Source organism: Piliocolobus tephrosceles, unplaced genomic scaffold (assembly GCF_002776525.5).
Source record: "Piliocolobus tephrosceles isolate RC106 unplaced genomic scaffold, ASM277652v3 unscaffolded_41, whole genome shotgun sequence".
In the NCBI taxonomy this organism is placed as follows: Eukaryota; Metazoa; Chordata; class Mammalia; order Primates; family Cercopithecidae; genus Piliocolobus; species Piliocolobus tephrosceles.
The window spans coordinates 1,537,737-1,561,331 of record NW_022325420.1 but is presented as its reverse complement, the minus strand read 5'-3'; the positions used below and the strand labels follow the sequence as shown (position 1 = coordinate 1,561,331).

The 23,595-nt window shown below is 38.1% G+C and overlaps 1 protein-coding gene across 17 annotated transcripts in view; it reads left to right on the top strand.

Moving 5' to 3' along the window:
- The window catches only part of LOC113224832 (calcium-dependent secretion activator 2), a 567,701-nt gene that overhangs the window by 454,095 nt on the left and 90,011 nt on the right, over positions 1-23,595 (top strand). For 11 of the 17 annotated variants that reach the window (XM_026454354.2, XM_026454352.1, XM_026454361.1 and 8 more), the window contains 3 exons: positions 12,041-12,144; positions 14,101-14,109; positions 20,760-20,916. In XM_026454354.2, the coding sequence (XP_026310139.1) occupies positions 12,041-12,144; positions 14,101-14,109; positions 20,760-20,916 (270 nt within the window). The remainder of the gene's footprint in view (positions 1-12,040; positions 12,145-14,100; positions 14,110-20,759; positions 20,917-23,595) is intronic. The other 6 variants (XM_026454360.1, XM_026454363.1, XM_026454358.1 and 3 more) reach the window with 1 other exon arrangement.

Genomic DNA, 23,595 nt, shown 5'->3' with positions numbered 1-23,595 from the left:
TTATGTTATGTTATGTTATGTTATGTTATGTTATGTTATGTTATGTTATGTTATGTTATTTTTTGAGACAGAGTGTCACTCTGTCGCCCAGGCTGGAGTGCAGTGGCGTGATCTCGCCTCACTGCAAGCTCTGCCTCCTGGGTTCATGCCGTTCTCCTGCATCAGCCTCCCGAGTAGCTGGGACTACAGGCGCCCACCACCACACCTGGCTAATTTTTTTGTATTTTTAGTAGAGACGGGTTTTCACCGTGTTAGCCAGGATGGTCTCAATCTCCTAACCTCGTGATCCGCCCGCCTCGGCCTCCCAAAGTGCTGGGATTACAGGCTTGAGCCACTGCGCCCGGCCACCTTAACATTTAAATAAAGTATACTGAATAACTAAATCAACTTAGAAAAAAGTGTTATATAAGACAAATTACAAAGCCATCACCAAAGCCCATGATCCAGCAGACAGCATAGAAGCATAGGGTCAGATCCATGTATAAATGAGAACCTGATACACTTCATCTATAGCGAAGATGGGAGACAAATCAGTGGTTAAAGGATACACTGTTTGGGAGGTGTTATTTGAAAGATGGGCTTATTTAATGGATACAGATGAACTCAATTCCTCTCTAATAGAAACTTGGTCTCCAGAAAGATTATAGATCTAAATGCAATGAAGAAAATACCACTATAAATTTAGTATTTCTCTTTATTGTAAATTATCACCAATGGTTATTTTCACTTTTTCACTTCTTAGATGATTTTTCAAGTTTGTCTAACATCTGAGTTAAAAGAAAATTGTTTTAACTTTCTTTTAAAACATAGTGTGCCCCCATTTTAGTTCATTTTCAATATAGAAATAAATAAAACACTTAGATAACAGATCAGAAATAGTTAATTAAATATATCCCAGATTCCCCAGGATCTGGAAAAATTATATACTTCAAAATACTTCTGTCTGGTGGATATGTGTCTCTAAAAAAAGAAAAGAAAAAAAGTTAAAACACACACACACACACACACACCATTTATGTAATGTCTTCTTCAGTTTGTTCCTTACTCAGAATTATTTCCTCGGCCATGATCTGTAACACTCTGAACAGCTCTTGTTAGAATCTTTCCTCCTTCCTCTGAAGATGCATGGAAATCTCATTACAAGTGTTCAACACCTGTTTTCTAAAAGGTCTCAAGAAGGATGTCAGTTTGCTCAGCTCACTTGACAGTGTGTCATGTACTTGTTGTTTTTTACTTTTATATAGAATGGAATTCACAGATAAATGCAGTCTTGAAATAACAAGGCTTCTTCCTTTTGCAAGCAATTTTATAGAATTTGTCAATCTCCAAAGACTGAGTTTGAAAGCAACTAACTGGTGACCTCTCATTGACTTACTAACAGGTGCCAACAGGTACACCAAGAGACATAGCAGCATGGCTCTCAGGGCACCTTGTTAATCTGAGTAGGTTACATGTACGAAAAAGTCTTTTCCAATTGTACAAAACTAGAGTGATGCAAACTGACAGGTTTCTACCTCTTTACTTATCAACAGGGTTTGTAAGTACCCAAAGACTGCACAGATGAACTAGTTTGGAAAATTAAGAAGGGTTCATTACTTGTAGGCCATAGCTAAGTGACCATATAGTTTCAAGCAATAAATTTAAAGACCTAATTGAAGCTTTTTAAAAGACACACACACATTAATATTTTAATCTCAGAGAGGAGCCCTTTAAAATATCGATGAGGCATCAATGCATGCACACACATTCACAGTGATTGGCAAATTTGTGATGTTAGAGCTGTAGAAATATTCAAGGTGGCACTAAGCCCAACCCTACTCTGTAAACCTGGTCTTTTACACTTGCCAATTGGGAGACTTTCTCTAAATCTTAGCATACCCTGGAAGACTTTGATTATGTATCAAAGGAAACGAAGACATACATACAGACATCAAGATTTTTTTGACTCATTTCTCATCACTCAAGGCTGCAAATCTTTTCAAATGTTATATTTCATATTGTGGTTACTGCCTCCAAATATCTTCTCTTTCCTTCTCCTTCAGCTTGCCTTGCAGCTGGCAAGCCTCTGGAGTCCCTGTCCCCTGCCATTGCCCACTGAACAGACCATCTTCATCTTCATGCCTTGCTGTGCCCTGCCTTGCCTGTATCCCCATTGTTCACAAGTAAACATTCTCCCTGAGTATGGAAAAAAGAGTTAAAGCAAGGGTCAGGCAGGAAGTGAGAGTGGAGGCGTGTTTGTGTTCCTTTTATGAATAAAACAAATGACATGGAAAGTATGTATTAAGTAAGTGCAATTAAAAAACAGGAAGGAATAGGCATGCTATTAAAGATGCTGTAGACTTTATGTTATTCAGTATTTGATTTTCAGTTTCTGAATTTGAATAACATTTAGAAAAAAAATGTATACAATTTGTGTATAAAGAACACCATACCAGGGAGGGGACTATTCATCAGTTTCAGCTATTGAATGTGTATGTGTGTATATACACGTATATTGTGTATATGACATGACTAAAGAACAGTCTTTTTTGAGACAGGGTCTCACTCTGTCACTCAGGCTGGAGTGCACTGGTGCAATCATGGCTCACTGTAGCCTCCGCCTCCCAGGTGGGCTCAAACAATCCTCCGCCCTCAGCCTCCTAAGTAGCTGGGACGCAGGCATGCACCACCATGCCTGGATTTTTTTTTATTATTATTTCTGGTAGAGATAAGGTTTTGCCACATTGCCTAGGCTAGTCTTGAACTCCTGAACTCAAACAATCCACCCACCTCGGCCTCCCAACATGCAGAGATTACAGGCATGAGTCATGGCACCCAGCCAAGATCAATCTTTTAAAACGTGTGGCTGAGTATAGTGGCTTATGAATGTAATCCTAACACTTTGGGAGGCTGATACAGATGAATCACTTGAGCTCAGGAATTCAAGATAAGCCTGGGAAACAAAATGAGACCCCCTCTGTATAAAAAGAAATTTAATTAGTTGTGCGTGGTGGTGCACTCCTCCAGCTACTTAGGAGGCTGAGGTGGGAGGATTGCTTGGGCCTGGGAGTTCAAGGCTGCAGTGAGACATGATCACGCCACTGCACCGCAGCCTGGGTGACAGAGCAAGACCCTGTCCAAAAAAATAGTTTTTTTAAAAAAAGCTACTACACAATTAGCTGGCAAAATTACCACTGGAAAAATTTTAGGCTATCGTTAAAATCCTATAACATAGTTATATCCAGAGCTATCCAGAGCAAACTAAGTAGAGCAAACTAAGTAGACAGCATAGAAAACTTTCTTCTCCCTCAAACCTTCATAGTCTTTGCAGCCAGCAATATTGTAGACATATTCGTCCCTGTGAGACCTTAGCTTTGCTTACTTCACAAACTTTGGGAGACCCAAGGTCTCAATGAAAAGACAACTTTCATAAAACTCAAATTGGGGTGAATGTTTCCCACCTCTTATTAATCATGTAAGAATACAAGCCTGTGACAAATGATGAACCAAATATTAATTTTTGCTGGTGGGTTCTAGTAATCTATTCTCTGCAATTCCATCACTATCATCTCTTACTTTAAGATCTTTAGAGGAGATTATGCCTCGATATTCCACCCCAAAATAGTCTCACAGAGTCACTGACTTTTACCTCACATGTATCTGACATTTTATGGCTCACCATTCATGGGTCAGCACTTACTGTTGGCTTACAGAGACTGCTCCGTTTGGATTCAGCCCAGCTGTCATTGGCCTGTATACTCTAGTGGCCAGTTCTCCTTTGTTCAACAGCTGGCCATTGGCTCACAATGAATTTACCGATGTGAAAGATAATCTGGGTAAAGTAGTTAATGTGACTGTGATCACAGAACAGTTATTCCAAATCTCTATATTATTAGCATAGTTAATTCCAGGGAAATCTTAACTGCTGCTCTTACTTTAAATGGCAGGGTCATTAAATGGATTGGTCCCAAAGGAAGCCATGGAATTAGGAGGCCACAGATCTATTATTTACAAACAAATGTGGCATTAGTATTTGTGTGGATTTTAAATACCTATTGGGAGGCTATATCATCTGTACCATCCTGGATTAATTATTTTCATTTATATATAGGATTGCCCAAATGTGGACACTATCCTATCTGACAATCAGTTCAGATTCTGCAGAAAAAGTCACCTTTTACCTGAAATGAGGTTTATATAAAGGTGTAGCTTGATTTCAGGGAAAGGAGGAAATAATCGAAGTTTACATAGGTCACCTTTGTTTTTAACTTTGTTTTTCATAACCACTGGTAGTTCTTGACGTGCATTCCCTACACCACCAGCATCATGAGCATCACCTGGAAACCTGCTAGAAATGCAAATTATTGGGCCTCATCCAAGACCTACTGAGTCAGAAACTTGGAGTGATGCAAAGCAGTTTGTGTTTTAGCAAGTCCTCCAGGTGATTCTGATGCATGCTGAACCAGAGAAATGGAGATCTATACTGAAGGTACTCTATTCATTGATGAAAGCAGTACATAGTCCAACACTTGTGGAACCATAATATCATTTGGGTTGCAGTCAGATAAACCAGGAGAGTGTCAAAGATTCCTCATTTTCTTTCATTAGTTGATAGTGCCAGATCTTAGCGATGTCACAGATAGTGGAGCAATTATAGGCCAGTTGACCCTAAAGAACTGAAAAAGTAAGTTGAGTTTTGGGAACCACCTCACCCCCAGATTTTGAGGCAGTCTTCTTACCAAGTTATATACTATCTCCTCTAGGGTACTGAGTCCAAAAGTTCCTTAGGTGCACCTTGCCACAAGTTCTGAAAACTGGCAGACAGGTGGCAGGAACAGGAATGGGTTTTGTTTTATTATTATTTTTTTAATGGGTGAGGAAGTACCTAATTTCCCACCCTGCTATCTTGGAATAAGAAAGTACTGAGATCTGGCCAGGATTGACCTCCTGGAGCCTACTTGTCCTAGACTTTGGCACCATGTAACTTAAGATGGGTTGCTGTGGCCACAGCTGGAGAATGGGTCAGAAAGTCTAGATAAAAACTGAGACTTTCCAACTGAGTCATCAATCTGGACTATGCAAAGAGGAAGGACGTTGATATGAGAGTTAAGATTCAAATTAGAATAGACTGGGGATCCAGTAGAAATTCCCTGGCTAGCTAAGGTGGACTAAAGAGACTTATGGTTTATTTATTTATTTTTATTTTTATTTATTTTTTTTTTTATTTTGAGACAGAGTCTCACTCTGTTGCCCAGGCTGGGGTTCAGTGGCACAATCTCAGCTCACTGCAACCTTTGCCTCCCAGGTTCAAGCAATTCTCCTGCCTCAGCCTCTCAAGTGGCTGGGATTACAGGCACTTGCCACCATGCCAGGCTAATTTTTTTTTTTTTTTTTAATAGAGATGGGGTTTCACCATGTTGGCCAGGCTGACCTCAAACTCCTGACATCAGATGATCTACCCGCCTCAGCCTCCCAAAGTGCTGGGATTACAGGCATGAGCCACCATGGCTGGCCAGGGGATTATGGTTTATAATAGAAGGCATCTAACATTGATGAGTTACCTAAGATAGAGTATTTTCTGATCTCTGTAATTAGAACAATTTATGTGCCCATAGCATTGTGTATATGTGTGTGAGAATGTGTAATGTAATGTCGCTTTATATTTCTGCAGGGGGAACAGCTAGGGGATCAATCACTATCTCCTTTAGTGGGGAGAAGGAAAAGGAGGGATGCACTCCACCATGTCTTCACCTGGGCCTAATGGTGGATAAGTTTTGCCAGCAAGCAGTCCACAAGAGAGGAGGCTGACAGTCCTTGTTACTGGCTGACATTTGGGGTTCCAGGTAGAAGAAATTAGATGCTGTGCCTTTGGCCTAGTGTCCTTGTTCTTTACAAGCTCTCAAGGTAAACCCTCAGTGCTTGGGCCACAGACAGTGCCCCAGGTGACTGCTTGCAGGTGCTCATATCTCTGCTCTTGCCAAACTATTCCTTTCCCTTGTTTCACTAGATAGTGGAGATTTTCCCATTTTCTCCCTTTTTCCACACTTATTTTCTGATTTTCTGAAGTTATCCCTACAGTCCCTTATTAAGATTTTTGTGTTTCTCACCTCAGCTATCTCCTGAACATCAGGACTTTCTCATCATCCATCTGATTTGTAGTCATTAGCTGGAGAGGGAAGAAGCAGAAGAGTGAGTGATTGCTTTTCTCTGAATGGGAGGGGGAAGAGGTAGAAGACTTCCACTGTGGACTGTTGCTAGCTTTCTAAACTCGAACATATACCCAACACAGTAATTTCATTCTGAAAAACTCCATATGATATACACAGCAATTTAAAGCCTTCTTACTGATGCATCTTTGATCCTATTTATTGCAAGCTAATAACCCTGTTCTTTCACACTGCTTACATTTAATCTGCTCTCTTTACAGACTTTATAACAGATCTTCTTTATGTTGACCAAAAATGGATTATAGGTTGCCATATTTTACCTTATAATCTGGTTAGAAAGATATATATATATAAATTATTTGAAGGCAAGAATAATATCTTTTTAATCATTGTATCCACTCAGTGGCTAGCGAAGTACCTTACATGGAATAAAATGTTGAATCAAATTCAGGGCCACGGAATCTGGGGAGTTTAAAAACCAAAGAAGAAATGAATGCATATACAAGAATTATTTTTTCGTGCCCCCTAGCTGATCATCATGGCCTAGATGCAAAGGAGGGAAGAAGATAGGGCAGTATTGGGATGGGATTATTTCCATAGTCCTTTAATCTAACACCATCTTCAACACTATTTATTGTTTAGCTGAAAGTACAGATACAATCAGCTCATTAAAAGTTAAGATCATGGTGAGTAGAGGTGAGGACATTTAAAATCTCTATTATCAAAATTAATTTGTGATAATTGTTACATAATATATACATATATTAAATCATCATGTAGGGTTATTAGCAAATACATTTTTTTATTTATCAATTAAAATTTTTCCGAAGTTAAGGTCAAAGCATGACAAATTACTACATACCATATGTGGATACAAAGGAAGGTATCTTACTGGTCTTCTTCCCAGTAAGAAGGATGTGCTTCTACCACATCCTGGTATAAGCTTCACCATGAGCATCACTGTGCATCCACCACTAGGGACTTTGACAGGGTATAGCAGCAAGGGAGGCAGCCCAGTCTAGTGTGCCAGGAGTATGCCCCTTTCTGAAGCCATGGAATAGAATGAAACTCTACCAAATCAAACAGTCAAGCTGTCTTTTTACATCTTTCCATCCCCACTCCCCTTCCCCAGTAGGATCTTTTCTTAAATGTATGGTGGTATAATTAAAAATGAATTATTTCAATGAACCAAGGAGTGTTACAGAAAGCCAAAAGTGTTCCACAGCGAAGAAAAATCATAGCCAAGAACAATGCATTGAAATTCATCAGGAAACCTTGCTACTTTTGGCATATTTGTTTTAAATGTCACTATTTGAAATGTATTACAACAATCAGCAATTTGGTGTGAAGCTTGAAGGATGTAGAGCCATCTGTGATGCTTTGGAAATGTTACAAAATGAGTGAAAAAAACATTTTAAGGAGGAATTCTCAAATATTCCCAATGTTTGGCTTTTTAATGGAGCTATTGATAACCTTGTTGTCTAATAGAGTTATTACTATAGAATGCATTAAACTTCTTGGCCATAGCCAAATGGGTGAAACCAGAGATGGGATACACAGTGTACTTGATAAAAATGCTGTCTGTTTAAAGTGTTAGAGTAGCTATTATGTTCAAGTACAAAATTTTGATCCTCTCAATAAACTTAATCTAGGAAGAATAAATGTTTTAGAATGTTTTTAAATTTCACTAGGACACAGGGTACTTTCAGAGTTTGTACTTAAGATAGTGTCACATGTAATAGCTGATCTTGAAAGATTTACACATAATAAGTTCTGAGGTTGGTTCTGTGATTTTTTTCTATTATTGCACACTTGTGTCTAAGGATGTGGAGTGGGGGCATTTGTATGTGATTTTTATTCAGAAAGTTGAAAATGAAAAAGTATTCAAGTCATCGTAGTAATATTATTTCTGTCTGTATGACATCAGAGGTAAGATTTTAATATCATCTCAGCCAGCAACAAACTGTATAACCTCAGACACCTTTAACCTCTCCAAGACTCTGGAAATGGAGGATCGTGATTATCTAATTTGCAGAATGCTTGTGAGGATTCGGAAGAGTATGTAGGATTTATTTTTTTCTATATACTTTAGTGATTTAAAATAAGTTAAATAGTCTAAACTAAAACAATATTGTGTATTGTAAAATGTGCAAACATGCAGAGTTAGGCAAAGATTCAAATAGTGCTAGTCCCTAGCACTAAAGTATGTAGGAGAAATAAATTCCTAATCTTTGATACATAAATAAATTTTATTTCCTTTCTCTTTCTTTATGAAAAACATGTTGTACACATATATGAGTACATTGAAATAATGCAATATAAAAGTGCAACATTTATGGTAGGCATAGATTGCCTCAGCTAGAAGAAATTTTAGAAATTATCTGGTTCCGTGCTTCTTAGCATCTGTTTGATTTATAGACAACTTTGAGAATCTGATGAAAGATATGGTCTTTCTCCCCCACCCCAAAAATGCTTCTACACACAAAAATTAATACATAATTTAAGGGGTTCAAAAACCCTCTGACTCCCAAACTTAATACTCTTCATCTAAAAATGGAGAAATTAAGAAAGGTAAGTGATATGCTGTTGAGGCTTAAAAGTTATTTTGAAGACATTTTTTGACAAAGATTTTGTTTCTGAAGAAACGTTTTTCTTTAAGAATTTCAGAACTAAACACTTACCAGTTATTTGAGAAGTGTTCTCAGACTACAGCTTCATCTTATCATGAGCATGCTTTCTTACCCACCCTCGATGTGTTAGATACAGATGAGCTCTTTGCAATCCCATGCAAAGTTAAAAATTTGGGGTATTGGTTGAATTTTTTTAACATTCTTTTCCTCCCATAATTATTCTGCTGCATTCTCAGTAAACATTCATTAAATACCTACCATAGTCCAAAGCCTGCACAAGATAACTGTATGAATGAGACTCAGTTTCTGACTTTGATCTAGTACAGTTTAGCAACAGACTCATGAGCCTGTAATAGGGGAGCTCAAAGAGAGGAGCAACTCATTCAGCCCCAGAACTCTGAGAAGGTCCAATTTTAAGTAGCATTAAAGTAGAACCTTAAAGCAGAGTAGCAGTTTGTCAACCAAAGATTCAGATAGCCTAACTCTGCATGTTTGCAGATTTTACAATGCACAATTTTTTTGTTTACTTTAGAATATTTAACTTATTTTAAATCACACTTATGTGGCAATGTACTTAGTGCTAAAATATATGGGATGGTGCACTGAAGACCCATTGCCTAACTTCATCAACCGTGCATCATCATTCTCTGAGCCATAAGGTCTCTAAATGTCAGAGTCATACTCCTCTCTGGCCTGCAAATTCCAGCCACTCAACAATGTCTCACACATTCTTCCTTTGGAGTGTCTATGCATCTTTCCCTTCTTTTCTATTCCTGGTATCATCTTTCCATAGTTCACTATTCTACTAAACCAGACCCTCAGGATCCATGTCACACACTTTCACCAATCCTTCTTGGACACAACCACCAAATGCATTTTTCCTAAAATTAATTTATTCTGAGGCCCTGCTAATAAACATTTGCCCCTAGTTATTCATAGGATATAGTCATCTCGTCTACTTATTATTTTACTTAAAGTCTGCCGTAATCACCCATCATTCTTAGCACATTCTTACTCCAGCCAGGCAAGTACAAGAGCCCACATGTTCAAGTCTCACCTTCACTGCTTTTTAGCTGTTGCATTTATCTCTTTGAGCATCTTTCCTTGTCTATGAGTTACATGAATAAAAAGCAAAGCTGCTAGGAAAATTTGTGTGCTAACATGTGGGAAGTGCCTTGGCTTGTGCCTGACACATACTTGGCTCTCAAGAAAATGTAACGTTTCTTTTTTTTTTTTTTTTTTTTGAGACAGAGTCTCCCTCTGTCACCCAGACTGGAGTGCAATGGTGCCATGTTGGCTCACTGCAACCTCCGCCTCCCTGGGTTCAAGCGATTCTCCTGCCTCAGCCTCCTGAGTAGCTGGGATTACAGGCACCCACTACCACACCCAGCTAATTTTTGTATTTTTAGTAGAAATGGGGTTTCACCATGTTGGCCAGACTGGTTTCGAACTCCTGACCTCAGGTGATCCACCCGCCTGAAGCTATAACATTTCTAACGGTTGTTACTATCACCTTCCTCCAAAATGCACCCCATCTGTGTCATACAATATTTCTTCTCTAAAAATCCCTCCTCCTCTTCCCCAGGTCATTTGTTATTTCTTTAAAACCATGCTTCAGGCTTACCTTCCCCTGATGTCTCCCCTAGACCTGCTTTCAGCAGTCTTCCCTCACATTTCCTGCATCACCAATAGGTTTGCCTCATGTTGCTTCCAAACTTTTCCTAGGGGCCTTCTCTTCCTGACAAAACTAGAACAGCTAGAGCAGCCTCCAAATGAAGTAGGTTGTCATGCAAAGTCGTGAGCCTCCTTGACTTCATGCTTGTTTGAGGATGTTGAAATGTTCATGAAACAGATGAAACGTTTGATCATTCATGTCTACGGATCTTTTCAGTAGTGATTTTCTGATTCTGAGTTGAGATTGGAAGTATGTCTCATACTGCCTCCTACTTCCTACAGCCAACAGCATTGTAGGCACACTTGACTATTTGGTGTTTCACACTGATTTTTCTAAAGAATTGTTGTAATTTTTTAACCTTGTCACAGAGGAGCAATGACTTTCCATTCTGTAGGGGAATATAGTAGGAAGTATATATGGCTTAAGGGTTGAGGGATGTGAACCCACATCAGTACATTGCACTGTGTCAGAGCTACAGTGAGTGTATAATGAATATTTAATGAATAAGCACCGATCATAAGCAGTGTTTCACTGCATCATTTTACATCCCTTGGGAATATGTTAGAACAGAGCAAATGAAAGTGTCTCCTCCAAATTTAAGGCTGAGGTTTTAGGAAGAAGTAAATCAAGGGAAAACTGTCGCAGGAAAAAAAAAATGGCCTTTATGTTCCCCAAAAGAATCTCTTTTACTGAAAATTTGATTTTCTTTCCTCACAGCCTCCTTACTGGGCAAAGAGAAAAAGCTTTGAATCCCAGACAACATTTATCTTTAATGTCCTTATTGGGAACTGATCTTTACATTGTTTTGAAACAGTTTCATTACACAGGGCCTCTTTAATTTCTGCCAGCTTGCTGAATCTTAGAAAATAACTACTTTGCCTTCTCTGTAGCAGAATTTCAGGTAACTACATTTAATCTTATTGTGGTCTCCCCTTTTTATACCAGTTCAGCTTACTGCTGAAAGAACCTTCAGCTTCAAAGAACACTTCTGCCTTCTTCCCCAACAACCCCCTCAGTTGAAAAGGTGGAGTGGGATGGTGGCTGGGAAATAGGGAGGAAATCAGTCAACTGCCAGCTATCAGAGTTGTTTTAGGTGACTTTGTACTTCTTGAATTTAAGATCAACATGAACTATAGACATTTCAGGCTGGGAGTTTAAATAGCAACAAAAAAGCATGAGTTTTGCTAATGCCAGGAGTGACTCATCTGGTGAGAATGGTATTGTACTGATAATACAATACAGAGAGAAAGAAAAGACTGTGGTATCTGCTCTCTTTGTGTTGCTGACCTTGAGGAGAATTATAACTTGTTTGTTGCAGAAGTTGAGCATCTAATATGCTGATGCACCTGTTCTTATATATTAAATGGCAAAGCACTTGCAGTTCCCTGTCATTGCTTTGTGGGTGAAATATTTTCTGCAATCTGGTGAACTGTTTTTTTATTTTTTTTTTCTAAATAATGTATTCATTTGTATTTCTTGTATTTCTTGTTTCTTATTCTATTTCAACATTCTAGTCTCATCATTACGTCTTCAAAGATGTTTGGCTTTTTATTCTCAAGGTAACATGATTATGATTTTTTTTCATATAGAGACCATGAACCAAGCATCTCCTGCTAGAAAGCTGGAAGAGATTCTTCATCTGGCAGAGCTCTGCATAGAAGTCTTACAGCAGAATGAAGAGCATCACGCAGAGGTGATGGCCTGTTTTCACTGTAGTATAAAGCTATATGTAAGGCTTCGCCATGGTAGTGGCTACACTGAATAAGTGGCCTACCCATACTCTTGATACATATCTGAATATTTAATGAATAAGCACCAATGATAAGCAGTGTTTCACTGCATCATTGTGCATCCTATTGCACATTCACATATGAAAACATGTGAATTTTCTAAAAACCTAACTCCTATATATTATAAAACAATCGTGTGTGTGTATAATTTCATGTTTATTCCTGACAGCAAACACTAATGGGATCTGTGCTACGAGAACTTAGCTCATCAGTTATTGAAGAAGGAGGAAAGTTAATGACCACAAGAGGACTTACAATGACCCTAAGGCAACTTTCAGAGCTATTCTGCAGGAAGAGATTTTTATTTCCCAAACCAGGGGGTAATTTCCACAGGGCTTTGCTTTTTTTTTCTTTTTTTTTTCTTTTTTTTTTGGTTCTGTATTTGCTGTCTCATTGGTAATAGCAAGACTGCAGCATCAAAGGAAAGAAATCACACTCTATTTCTCTCATAATTCCATAGTTTGCCTGCCTTTCATTGAGGGCAGTTAGTTAACATTGAATGCAGTTAGTTAACAGCAAGGGCTACTGAAAAGTCCTGAAATTAATCAACCTGCATTGCCTTCAGTCTGAATGCGTAACTGATAAGAGTCAAAGATAGAACACAAACCCATTTTACAGTGCTGCATCATGTGCTTTTCCCCCTATGCCATGATTGCTTTGGTTTAGAAATGTAAGTTAACATGAAAGGGGAAATTTTGTGATACACTATAAAACAAAAATTTAGTAGAAGACGTTCATAATTGTATGGTTGATAACTCTAGGCTTTCACTCTTAATATCAAACTTTTCACTTTTTAAAATTAATTTTTCATCAAACCTGGATTGTTTATAATTTTTTAAAGTTCTAATTACGTCTTAACATTCACTAAAGATCTGGAGTGGCTTTTCATCAGGCAAACTGCTTATTCTGAGACTTAAATTCTCACTCTTTCTAATAGCTATGAGTTTGTTAACAAAAATGAAAGAGTTTTCTGACTTTGAGTTGGGTGGGGAGAATGTGTAGCATTAAATAAATATAATAAATATCAGTGCCCTGACAGTGCTTTTATTCTTGAGGAAGCACATGAAATGAGCAAGAATAAAAAAGACCAAATACATATGAGTTTACAAATCTAAGAAACCACAGGAACTACATTTTAAGCCAATTCATAGAAAAGAGTATTCATGAATCCTTACTATAGGTAACTAGGATTTATTGTATCTGGTTATAAATATGATATCTGGTTATAAATATGATCATTCAAAACATCTGCTTTTAGCTCACACTGTGGAATCTAGTTTTTAGCTTGCATCTGTCATGTGTGAACTTGTTATGGATATTTTATTTTAAACTGAAGAAACAGCTGCTTCAATAATTTGAAATGAATTCCCAGGAGGTTCTTTTCTAGCCTGGTACCACAGCTATGTTACAATGAAAGTGATTATGCGATAAAATATATGTATGTTTTGTCTTTGTCTTTTGTTAAAAGGCATTATTATCGGAGTATTAGGATTTTTTGAATTAAAAAATCTATTAATAATTGGATATTCAATTGCAATATATATTTCAGCAAAGCAGGTATATCTAATATTCTCAAATATTTTACAAAAACTAAAAATTAAATGTTAATTATACTTCTTGCAATCACTAAAATGCTTGTCAAAGTATAATGTATCCAAACACAATTAAAATGTATATGTTATTTACTAACCCACAAAATACAGCTGACTTTATTAAATAGAGATAATCATTATTCATAAATATCACTATACTATATACTGAAATATAGGATTATTATGATGACCTTTTTTAAAAATGTTTTGTAACACTATGGCAATTGTTCTACTCTGCAATGCTTCCAAATTCTTGGAAACCCTCAGGGAAGAGAGGTGAGTAAAATGATTTCCACTATTTTATTAGTATAGGATACCTCCTTTATGTGAATTTAAAATACAATATACTCTGATTGTAGTTCATTTTAAAGCCAATTAGTCCTTTCTTTGAAATTGCAGTCTGTTTTTCTTTGAATGTGCTGATTTTTGTTATACTGTTTTGTGCATGTATCTTATTAATAATTGCATGCATAGTTATGATGGTCATCTAAGTAAAACATGACTGAAGGGATGTTGATATCTGGTTTGTGTCTTTGGTTGTTTTATGTCCTTAAAAAAAAAAAGAAAGAAAATCTCATGTTTTCTCTGAACAATATTGGGGAGTGAGTTCGTCTGATTCCGGACTGACTTCCAGAGTGAATTGGTGGACTGCATTCTGCACTGATACTTGTTTTGCTGGATGTTCAAGCTGGAGTTCCTTTGCTCCATGAAAGAGCACCTGGCTCAGCTCCCGTGGTGGAGGTTAATGTATCTGTCTCAAAGAGACCTTCAAGTGGCTCGCATGTCAGCTCCCTTTATTTTCATTCTCCCTCTCTCCACAGTGGCAGTTTACTTTTCAGGGCCAAGAGGTTGTTTCTATCCTTCAGCAATTTCTCAGTTAAGCAGGTTTCATGTCCTTTAGATCTTTGACAGTAACTTATCAGACAGTTTTCCCTTCTCTTTGAAGGCCTCTCAACCTCTCTTCTCAGGCTTTTCTGCAAAATTCCTATGTTTTCTCCTTAGAAAGATAGTTTAAGTTCCTTTCCAGAAAATCTTTAAGGCTGCCTCCACATTTCAGTGACCAGACCGTCTCTGACCAGATATTTTACGCAAACTGATCTGACCACTCTCCATCCAAAAGCCCCTTGCTTTGACAGAGCTAGGAGGTGTCAGATGCCTTCTGGAAAAGCCATAGTCCCTCACCATTACACCCCCCCACACACACACACACTATTATACTGATAAGAAAGCAGACCCAGGAAAGTTGAGCAACTTGCCAGAGGTGCACAGCTAGTGAGTGGGTGAAGACTCAGGCCAGACTCCAGACCTGGACATTTTCCAATAAACCACACTGCTTGCAATTTAAGTAGAATGGCAGGAGTGATTGTCCTGCCTTGGTTCTGCTGACAAATTTGAACCGCAGCATTGCAACAGGGATGTAGATGCATGGGGTAGTGATCACAGTGCAAACCTGGTGATGTCCCTTTCCATTCTGTCATTCTCTTCTTTCCTTGTACTCTGGTATATATCCAAGGACTCTGCCTAAGGGGGATGGATGGAGTGCTGAGAATATCAGTAGAAGGGCTGAGAGAGAGGGACCATGAAAAATATGAGCACAACTCAAGTCATTACTTGGTTGCTTATTACTACAGCAAAATATTGACTTAAGATCCTTAAAATATTTTAAATACGATGTAATCCACCATATCCCTTCCACCATGGGCAAGAAGGTTGTTTGGCAGTAGTTTGGTATTTGTAATGCAGACAGCTCTCAGTTCACTGCAAATGGTTGATTCATTTGCTGGGCTGCTTCAACAAGAGCCTGGACAGTGAGAGTTCAGTGTGAACACACATATTTGTGTATATGTGCATTCCCCTAAACATCAGTATCTGAACCAAATTATGCTTCTGGTTGGATTCTAATGTAAAGAGAAAGGGTATTTAATTTTTAAATTTATTTTTGTTTGTGTGTATCCTTATTCCTCTCCAACTGGCATGCATGCCTGCCTAAGGAATATATTGAAGTGTTGTTATACAAAAGAAATGACCATGAACAAAATCGATGTCCTGTCTACTAACTAGATTACAACAGTCTCAACAGTTGAAATGACCTCAATTACACATGGTTTATATCTGGATAGTCAGTGAGATAAACCTTTTTTAGGATAAGTTTAAATTTAAAATTATATTAGCCTCTGGACCAACAAATAGCCCTCATCTTGGAAGAGGATGACCAGCAAGTAACTTGCATATGACTCAGGTATAGAAGTAGAATTCCCTTTTTAGCAATGACTCTCAAAACCAATTGCATGAGCATGAATGCTCTACCAAAAATGTTTGTTCATTATTTACTGATTTATAATATATATGAATGAGGATAATACTTTACATTCTCATATGTTTTGGAACATTTTCAGCTCATCATCTCACTTGGTTATTGCTATATCTATGCTTATCAACCTGATTATCAGTGAATCACAGGAGTTGTAAAAAACTTACGATTAGACAATAGGTGTCACCTGTTCATTCTCTCTGTCCCTTAAGAGAACTTAAATATTTTAAGAATATGGCCCTCAGAATCATGTCCCTATGTATGTGAATATGTGTGTATGTGTGTGTCAGGGGCAGGGGATACTATGGACACTGGATTGTCTCTAAAGCCTTTAGGATCATCTACAAGGTACAGAAATGCAAACTAATCTTGTCTTGGGGAGTAAATAGGCACAATATACGTTTCAAAGTCAGACTCAGTGTTTTTGCTCATTTAGGCAGCCATCCTCCTTTTTGTTTTAAATTATAAATTTTTATTATATTTTGAGGGTAAAAGTAATCAAGGCCAGGTGCGGTGGCTCACACCTATAATCCCAGCACTTTGGGAGGCTGAGGCAGGTGGATCTCCTGAAGTCAGGAGTTCAAGACCAGCCTGGCCAACATGGCACAACCCCATCTCTACTGAAAATACAAAAATTAGCTGGGCATGGTGGCAGGCACCTGTAATTCCAGATACTTGGGAGTCTGAGGCATTAGAATCACTTGAACCTGGGAGGCAGAGGTTGCCGTGAGCCGAGACTGTGCCACTGTACTCCAGCCTGGGTGACAGAGCAACACTTTGCCTCAAAAAAAAAAATAAAAATAAAAAATAAAAGTTATCAAAAGCTTCAGGCTTTAATAAAAATTAGAAAATATATAAGGAAGTCAGATAATAAATCAAAAGATATTAACAGTGGTCCGATCTGCTGAGGGTGGATGGATGGATGGATGGATGGATGGAGAGAAAGATGGCAATGTGCCATATGTGTCTCTCTTAAGAATACACTATATGTGTAAGAACTTGATCTCTAGACTCCAGCTGACTTAGATTCAATCACTGCTTTGTTATCTACCAACTGTATGACTTTAGGCAAGTTATTTAATCTCTGTTTGCTAACCTATAAAGTAAGGCTAATTGTACCATCTACCTGAAATAATTGTTTGGGGGATTAAGTAAGATGATGTTTATAAAACCTTTAGAACAGTACTTGGCACATAAACACCATTTAATTCGTGTTGGATATTATTTTTAAAACACATAAACTCACATAAGATTTATATGAATTTCAACACATATTTGTAATTACTGATTATGGTAGTCAATTATTACATTTGTATAGTAATAAACTTTTGTATTTATTTGATTGCCACAACAACACTGGGAGAGGTTAGGGCAAGTATTGTTATTGCCAATTTGCAGATAAATAAATGGAAATCCACCCAGTGAACTGATTTGACCGTTATCACTCAAGTATCATCACTGAGTTCAAAAGCTCAGTACTCTGCATCTAGGTTCAGGATTCATTTTTACCTGCCACCATTGCAAACTACATTTACTGAAAAAACAGGCTTTCCAAGTATTGTCAGCCTGCCACATATTTGTATTGCTTATTTGTATTATTAATCCTGTATAAGTTTATTTATCATTAGAACTTTGGTAGGAAGTTGTTTGTTTGTTTGTTTGTTTGTTTGTTTGTTTGTTTTTGAGACGGAGTCTCGCTCTGTCGCCCAGGCGGGAGTGCAGTGGCCGGATCTCAGCTCACTGCAAGCTCCGCCTCCCGGGTTTACACCATTCTCCTGCCTCAGCCTCCCAAGTAGCTGGGACTACAGGCGCCCGCCACCTCGCCCAGCTAGTTTTTTGTATTTTTTAGTAGAGACGGGGTTTCACCGTGTTAGCCAGGATGGTCTCGATCTCCTGACCTCGTGATCTGCCCGTCTCAGCCTCCCAAAGTGCTGGGATTACAGGCTTGAGCCACCGCGCCCAGCTTGTTTGTTTGTTTTAAGACAGTGTCTCACTCTGTCACCCAGGCTGGAGTGCAGTGGCACAATCTTGGCTCACTGAAACCTTCACCTCCCGGGTTCAAGCAATTCTCCTGTCTCAGCCCCCTGAGTAGCTGGGATTATAGGTGTGCACTACCACACCCAGCTAATTTTTGTATTTTTAGTAGAGATGGGGTTTCCCCCTGTTGGCCAGGCTGGTCTCGAACTCCTGACCTCAGGTAATCCACCCTCCTTGGCCTCCCAAACTGCTGAGATTACAGGTGTGAGCCACTGCACCCTGTTGGTAGGAAGTGTTATAAGCTGAAGTACTTAAAATCAAGGTTTGTTTTATATTTCCCTCTTAAGCAAATAAAACATTGCCTTCTGCCTCTGCCATCTCATTTACACTAATTAGTGGCTTAGCATTAGAGCCAAAAGAACTTTAATCCAGATAATCATGATTTCTGTTTAGTACCCTGTAGACAGATGCATTGCTGAGGGAGGTTTTCTCCTCCCTTTTGGAGTCCCTGATGCTGTTGAACCTCAGCCACACCACAGGAAGTAATACCCTAGGGAGGGAATTATACAGCCCCTCATCTTCCTACCAACCCAGGACAGGATGGCAAGAAAGAGAAGGGGACAGGTGGTAGACCAGACCCTGTATTCTCAAGGTAACTGAAACTGTTGCTTTCATTTTCAAGGACAGTGATTGCTTAAAGTGTTCTGAAGCCATCATTAGGAGAAGAGGCGTTCATCACAGATTGGCTTACATTCATTAAGAATATCATCAGGAGTACAACTTGAGACATAAATATATACTTCTGCAAAACAATGAAATTTTCCAGTTGATGGCAAAATCTTGCTAACCTGAAACTGTTTTGTAAAAAAAAGAAAAAAATAGGTGTATTCCATTTTATTTCATTGCTCATCCTGGCTCTGTCTTTCAAGTTAACTTTAAGAAGACCTTTAGGAATTTTTCTCAGAGTCCTGAAACAACCTGAACTAACATGACTGTTATTTTCTTAGTTTTAACCTTTTGCAAAGATATTGGTTGTGAACTGGAAGTGAGATTTTGAAAATGTCTCTTTGCAGGGCTGCATTTTTCTGTGCTGCTCTACTCAGAGTTGGAATCTCAGGTTCTTCTTTTCTTTGTCACCACTATAGCTACAAAAGATAGGCACAAGATCTGTGTAATAAAATCATGTATACTTTTTTGTGTGTTTTTACATTATGTCATATACCCATTTTGTCAAATATTTAACCAAAAAATATTCTAAGGTAATATTTGCAAAAAACAATATGCTCAATTTTCATCATGCGCACCATTCCCAACCAGTTTTCGGATTCATATATTGGTCACAGCATTGAACCAGGCATTAAAATGTCCCCAACTCTCAAATCTGTTATTTATGCTACACTGTTCTTCCTTAAGTCAGCTTTTACCATCTGCTTATTAATTACATGGCAATCTTTTTAGTTACTGATTATTATTTTACATCTATTATTTTAAGGCCATATTTACTATAAATGTGAAACATGAAATTTTTATAAACATGAAAAGTTCTTAAGAAAATAGTGTGTCAAAATTTTGCAATCCCCTTTTATGTGATTTGTATCTTCCTGTTATAATCCAATTCATATTTGAAGCCAGGCACCATGGCTCATGCCAGTAATCTCAGCACTCTGGGAGGCCAAAGCTGGCAGATCATTTGAGGCCGGGAGTTGGAGACCAGCCTGGCCAACATAGCGCAACCCTGTTTCTCCTAAAAATACAAAAGCACTAGCCAGGCGTGGTGGCATACATCTGTGGTCCCAGCTACTTGGGAGGCTGAGCCATGAGAATCGCTTTAACCTGGGAGGCAGAGGTTGCAGTAAGCCGAGATCAACCCACTGCACTCCAGCCTAAGCGACAGAGTGAGGCCCTGTCAAAAAAATAAATGAAATGATGACTGGCTGCTGAATGGAGAATGGATGTGAGCAAACACTTTTCATAAAGAGCAGTTTGCAATGTGTGAAGGCTCTAAAATGCATATCTATTAATCCAGTAATTATTAGAAGTTTATCCTAAGGAAATAATCAGTACTATATTCAAGGATATTTATGTAAAAATATTTACTACACTATCATTGAGAATAGCAAAAAATTGAAAACAGCCATTTTAGTAGGGTAATAGGTAAATAAATAACAGCATATCCTTATAGCAGAAGATTATGCTATTATATTAAAAGTGAAATCACAGGAAAATATTATAAGTGTGATACTAAATATTTTAATGTTTCTATTCACAGAAAAAAAGAAATATTGGAAGTAAATACACCAAAAAATTCAGAATAGATATGTTTAAATTATGAGATAGAAATAATTTTTCTTTTTGTTTTATATATGTTCTAAATGTTGTAAACTAATCATGTATTTCTTTTATAAAGGAATAAATGTCCTTGTACATTTTAATTCTATTTTCTATTTCATTCATCAGTGCCAAATGTATGATTTTAATTTGTAACTATAAAATTTTTCTCAGGCTAAAAAATATTATATTTTGTGTATCATACCTGTTTGTGAAACTAAGACATGTTATAAAATATTTTCAACTGGCACAGTACTTGTGTGTGTTTCTAAAAAGTAATGTATTTCTCTATGTTTCTATCCTTTTGTAGGCATTTGCCTGGTGGCCTGATTTATTGGCTGAACATGCAGAGAAATTTTGGGCTTTATTTACAGTAGATATGGACACTGCACTAGAGGCTCAACCACAAGACTCCTGGGATAGTTTTCCTCTTTTCCAACTGCTTAATAATTTCCTCCGAAATGACAGTGAGCATTTGCGTTTTCTTGAGTATGTGAAATGGGGAGGGGTGGGAGAATGTTGAATGTGAATGTATTTTTACTGTGCCCTAGCACCAGCCTGACAAGAGTTCGCATGGGTAACATTTAGGTTTGCTCAGCCTGCCCGACTATGTTAGACCAGAGACTAAGGGAGCCCGGGGACACTCCCACACTCCACTGGGCTCTGAAGGTCCTCTCATTCCCATCCTCCTGCCTTCACTGAGGTCTGGTAACCTAGGCACCTTTCTTTATGAACCTTATTGTACTTTATGAATCTGAAAATCTGTAAAGGCTGACATTTCAAAAGTACTTGAGAACATTTACATCTCTGAAAGACACCTTAATTCATTATTGTAAAAATCATGTTATGTTAAGGCTCCTACTTAAATCTATTGTGGTAATATTGCTGGCCTGAGGGTCGGTTCATTTCTACAGATGATAGGCAGATATTGCTATGTAGTGTAACTTGCTCATTCAACATTTAGAAATTAAGGAGAATGTAAAATCTCTCTATTGAGACTTTTACTCTCAATTTAATAATAACTTTTACATTTATTCTGGTAGATGGTCTTCTAGCAAACAATACAAACTTTGTTTTTTATCAAGATTTTAACATACAGATTCCTAGGCCTTTCCTTGTAATGCTTTTTTAAGTTTCACTTAGTCTCAAGTTTGGTTACCACTGACAACCTTTGTTTCAACACTTGAAGTGACCGTGGGGGTCACCAATTCCCTACTGAATAATGTTCCTGTCATGATACACCAAGGTGAACTCTGCCTCCTCCTAACCTCTGGTTCTGACCCATTCTCTTTGATCAATGCAACAGTTGTCTTCTATCATGTATTTTCTTCTGCCACTCTTTATTCCCATATAAAACAACTCTGTCTTACAATAGGGGTTTCATGCCCATTGCCGTTCTCATCACCGTACCCTGAATAGACCTCACTCCATTTCTCAGTGTTGTTCTGGAGTGTGGTGCTCAGAAGAACACAGTGCTCACCATGTGACCTGAATAACCAGACCCAAATGAGAGGTGCCTTGCTTCCTTCTTCCCTGTCTTCCTGCAGCCCATGTCTGCTCTGACTCTCCAAGGAACTTCTTTACGCTGTTAATACATTTAGAACTTGTTTACAATTATACTTTATTTAGAACATTTTATATGTTAAAACTGCATGTGCTTTTACTGCTCTCTTCCCAGAAAGCCACTGCTATATCTTTCTGGTTGTAAACCTAAATTCATGTTTTTATAGTTGTGTTTGTTTAAAGAAAAAATCTTTATTGGTTTTGTTCATGGCTCTAGTCCAGTCTTTCTTAACTTCCTTTGGTTGTTCACCCCTTTGAGTCTGTGATAAAACTGGGGGGGGGGGGGGGGGGGGGGGAAATCACATAGATATGAAATTGTTTGTAATATTGTACTTTCCATGGACATCCTAAATTTAGGACACCAGGTTAAAAACCTCTGTTCTAGTAAGAGAGGCATCATGTTAGAGTAATTAGCAACATGAGCTTTGGTGCCAGACAGATTCACGTCTCTCTGTCACTTACCACTTGACCTTTGACAATAGCTTAACCTCTCCAAACTCTAGGTGCTATATCTATACAAGAAGGAAAATAATAGCACCAACAGTGTCGTTGTCAATGAGCATTAAATAAGATGATAACTCACATATAATAGATGATAAATAAATATTGTAGATTTTGTTAGTCTTATTCATTATCCTATCCAATTTCATTTCATTTCCAAAGATGCTATTACAAGCTTACAATTCCTACCTTAGATTCAACCATAAGGCCTGCTCTCAGTGGTTGCTAATAAACCCACATGCAATTATCCATATGTGAATCATTCATTCTGCAAATTGTCCTAAGCCAGGTGTTTTGTTTTGTTTTGTTTGAGACAGAGCTTGCTCCATCACCCAGGCTGGAGTGCAGTGGCACAATCTTGGTTCACTGCAACTTCCGCCTCCCAGGTTCAAGCGATTCTCATGCTTCAGCTTCTCAAGTAACTGGGATTACAGGCATACACCACCACGCCCAGCTAATTTTTGTATTTTTAGTAGAGACAGGGTTCCACCATGTTGGCCAGGCTGGTCCCAAAACCCTGACCTCAAGTGATCCACCCGTCTCAGCCTCCCAAAGTGCTGGGATTACAGGTGTGAGCCACCACACCTGGCCCTCAGTCAGTTTTTAAGTTCCAATTTGGTTCCCTCCTGCCACCTAGCCAATGTGGAATGACTGTCTTCCTTTCCCAATCTTATATCATCATTCATTTTCTGCTATGAAATTACAGTGAGGTTTTTAATATTATCTTAAAACAAATGTATAACAATAAACCCACTACCAAAAATAAGTATATATATATATATATATATATATATATTAGGCATTAAGTTCCCTAAATGATAATAAGTAAGTAGGATGTTTTTTTGAGACAGAGTTTCTTGGGTTTTGTTTGTTTGTTTGTTTGTTTGTTTGTTTGTTTTTGAGACAGAGTCTCGCTCTATCTTCCAGGTTGCAGTGCAGTGGCGCGATCTCGGCTCACTGTAAGCTCCACCTGCTGGGTTCATGCCATTCTCCTGTCTCAGCCTCCCAAGTAGTTGGGACCACAGGCACCCGCCACCACACCCGACTAATTTTTATGCATTTTTAGTAGAGATGGGGTTTCA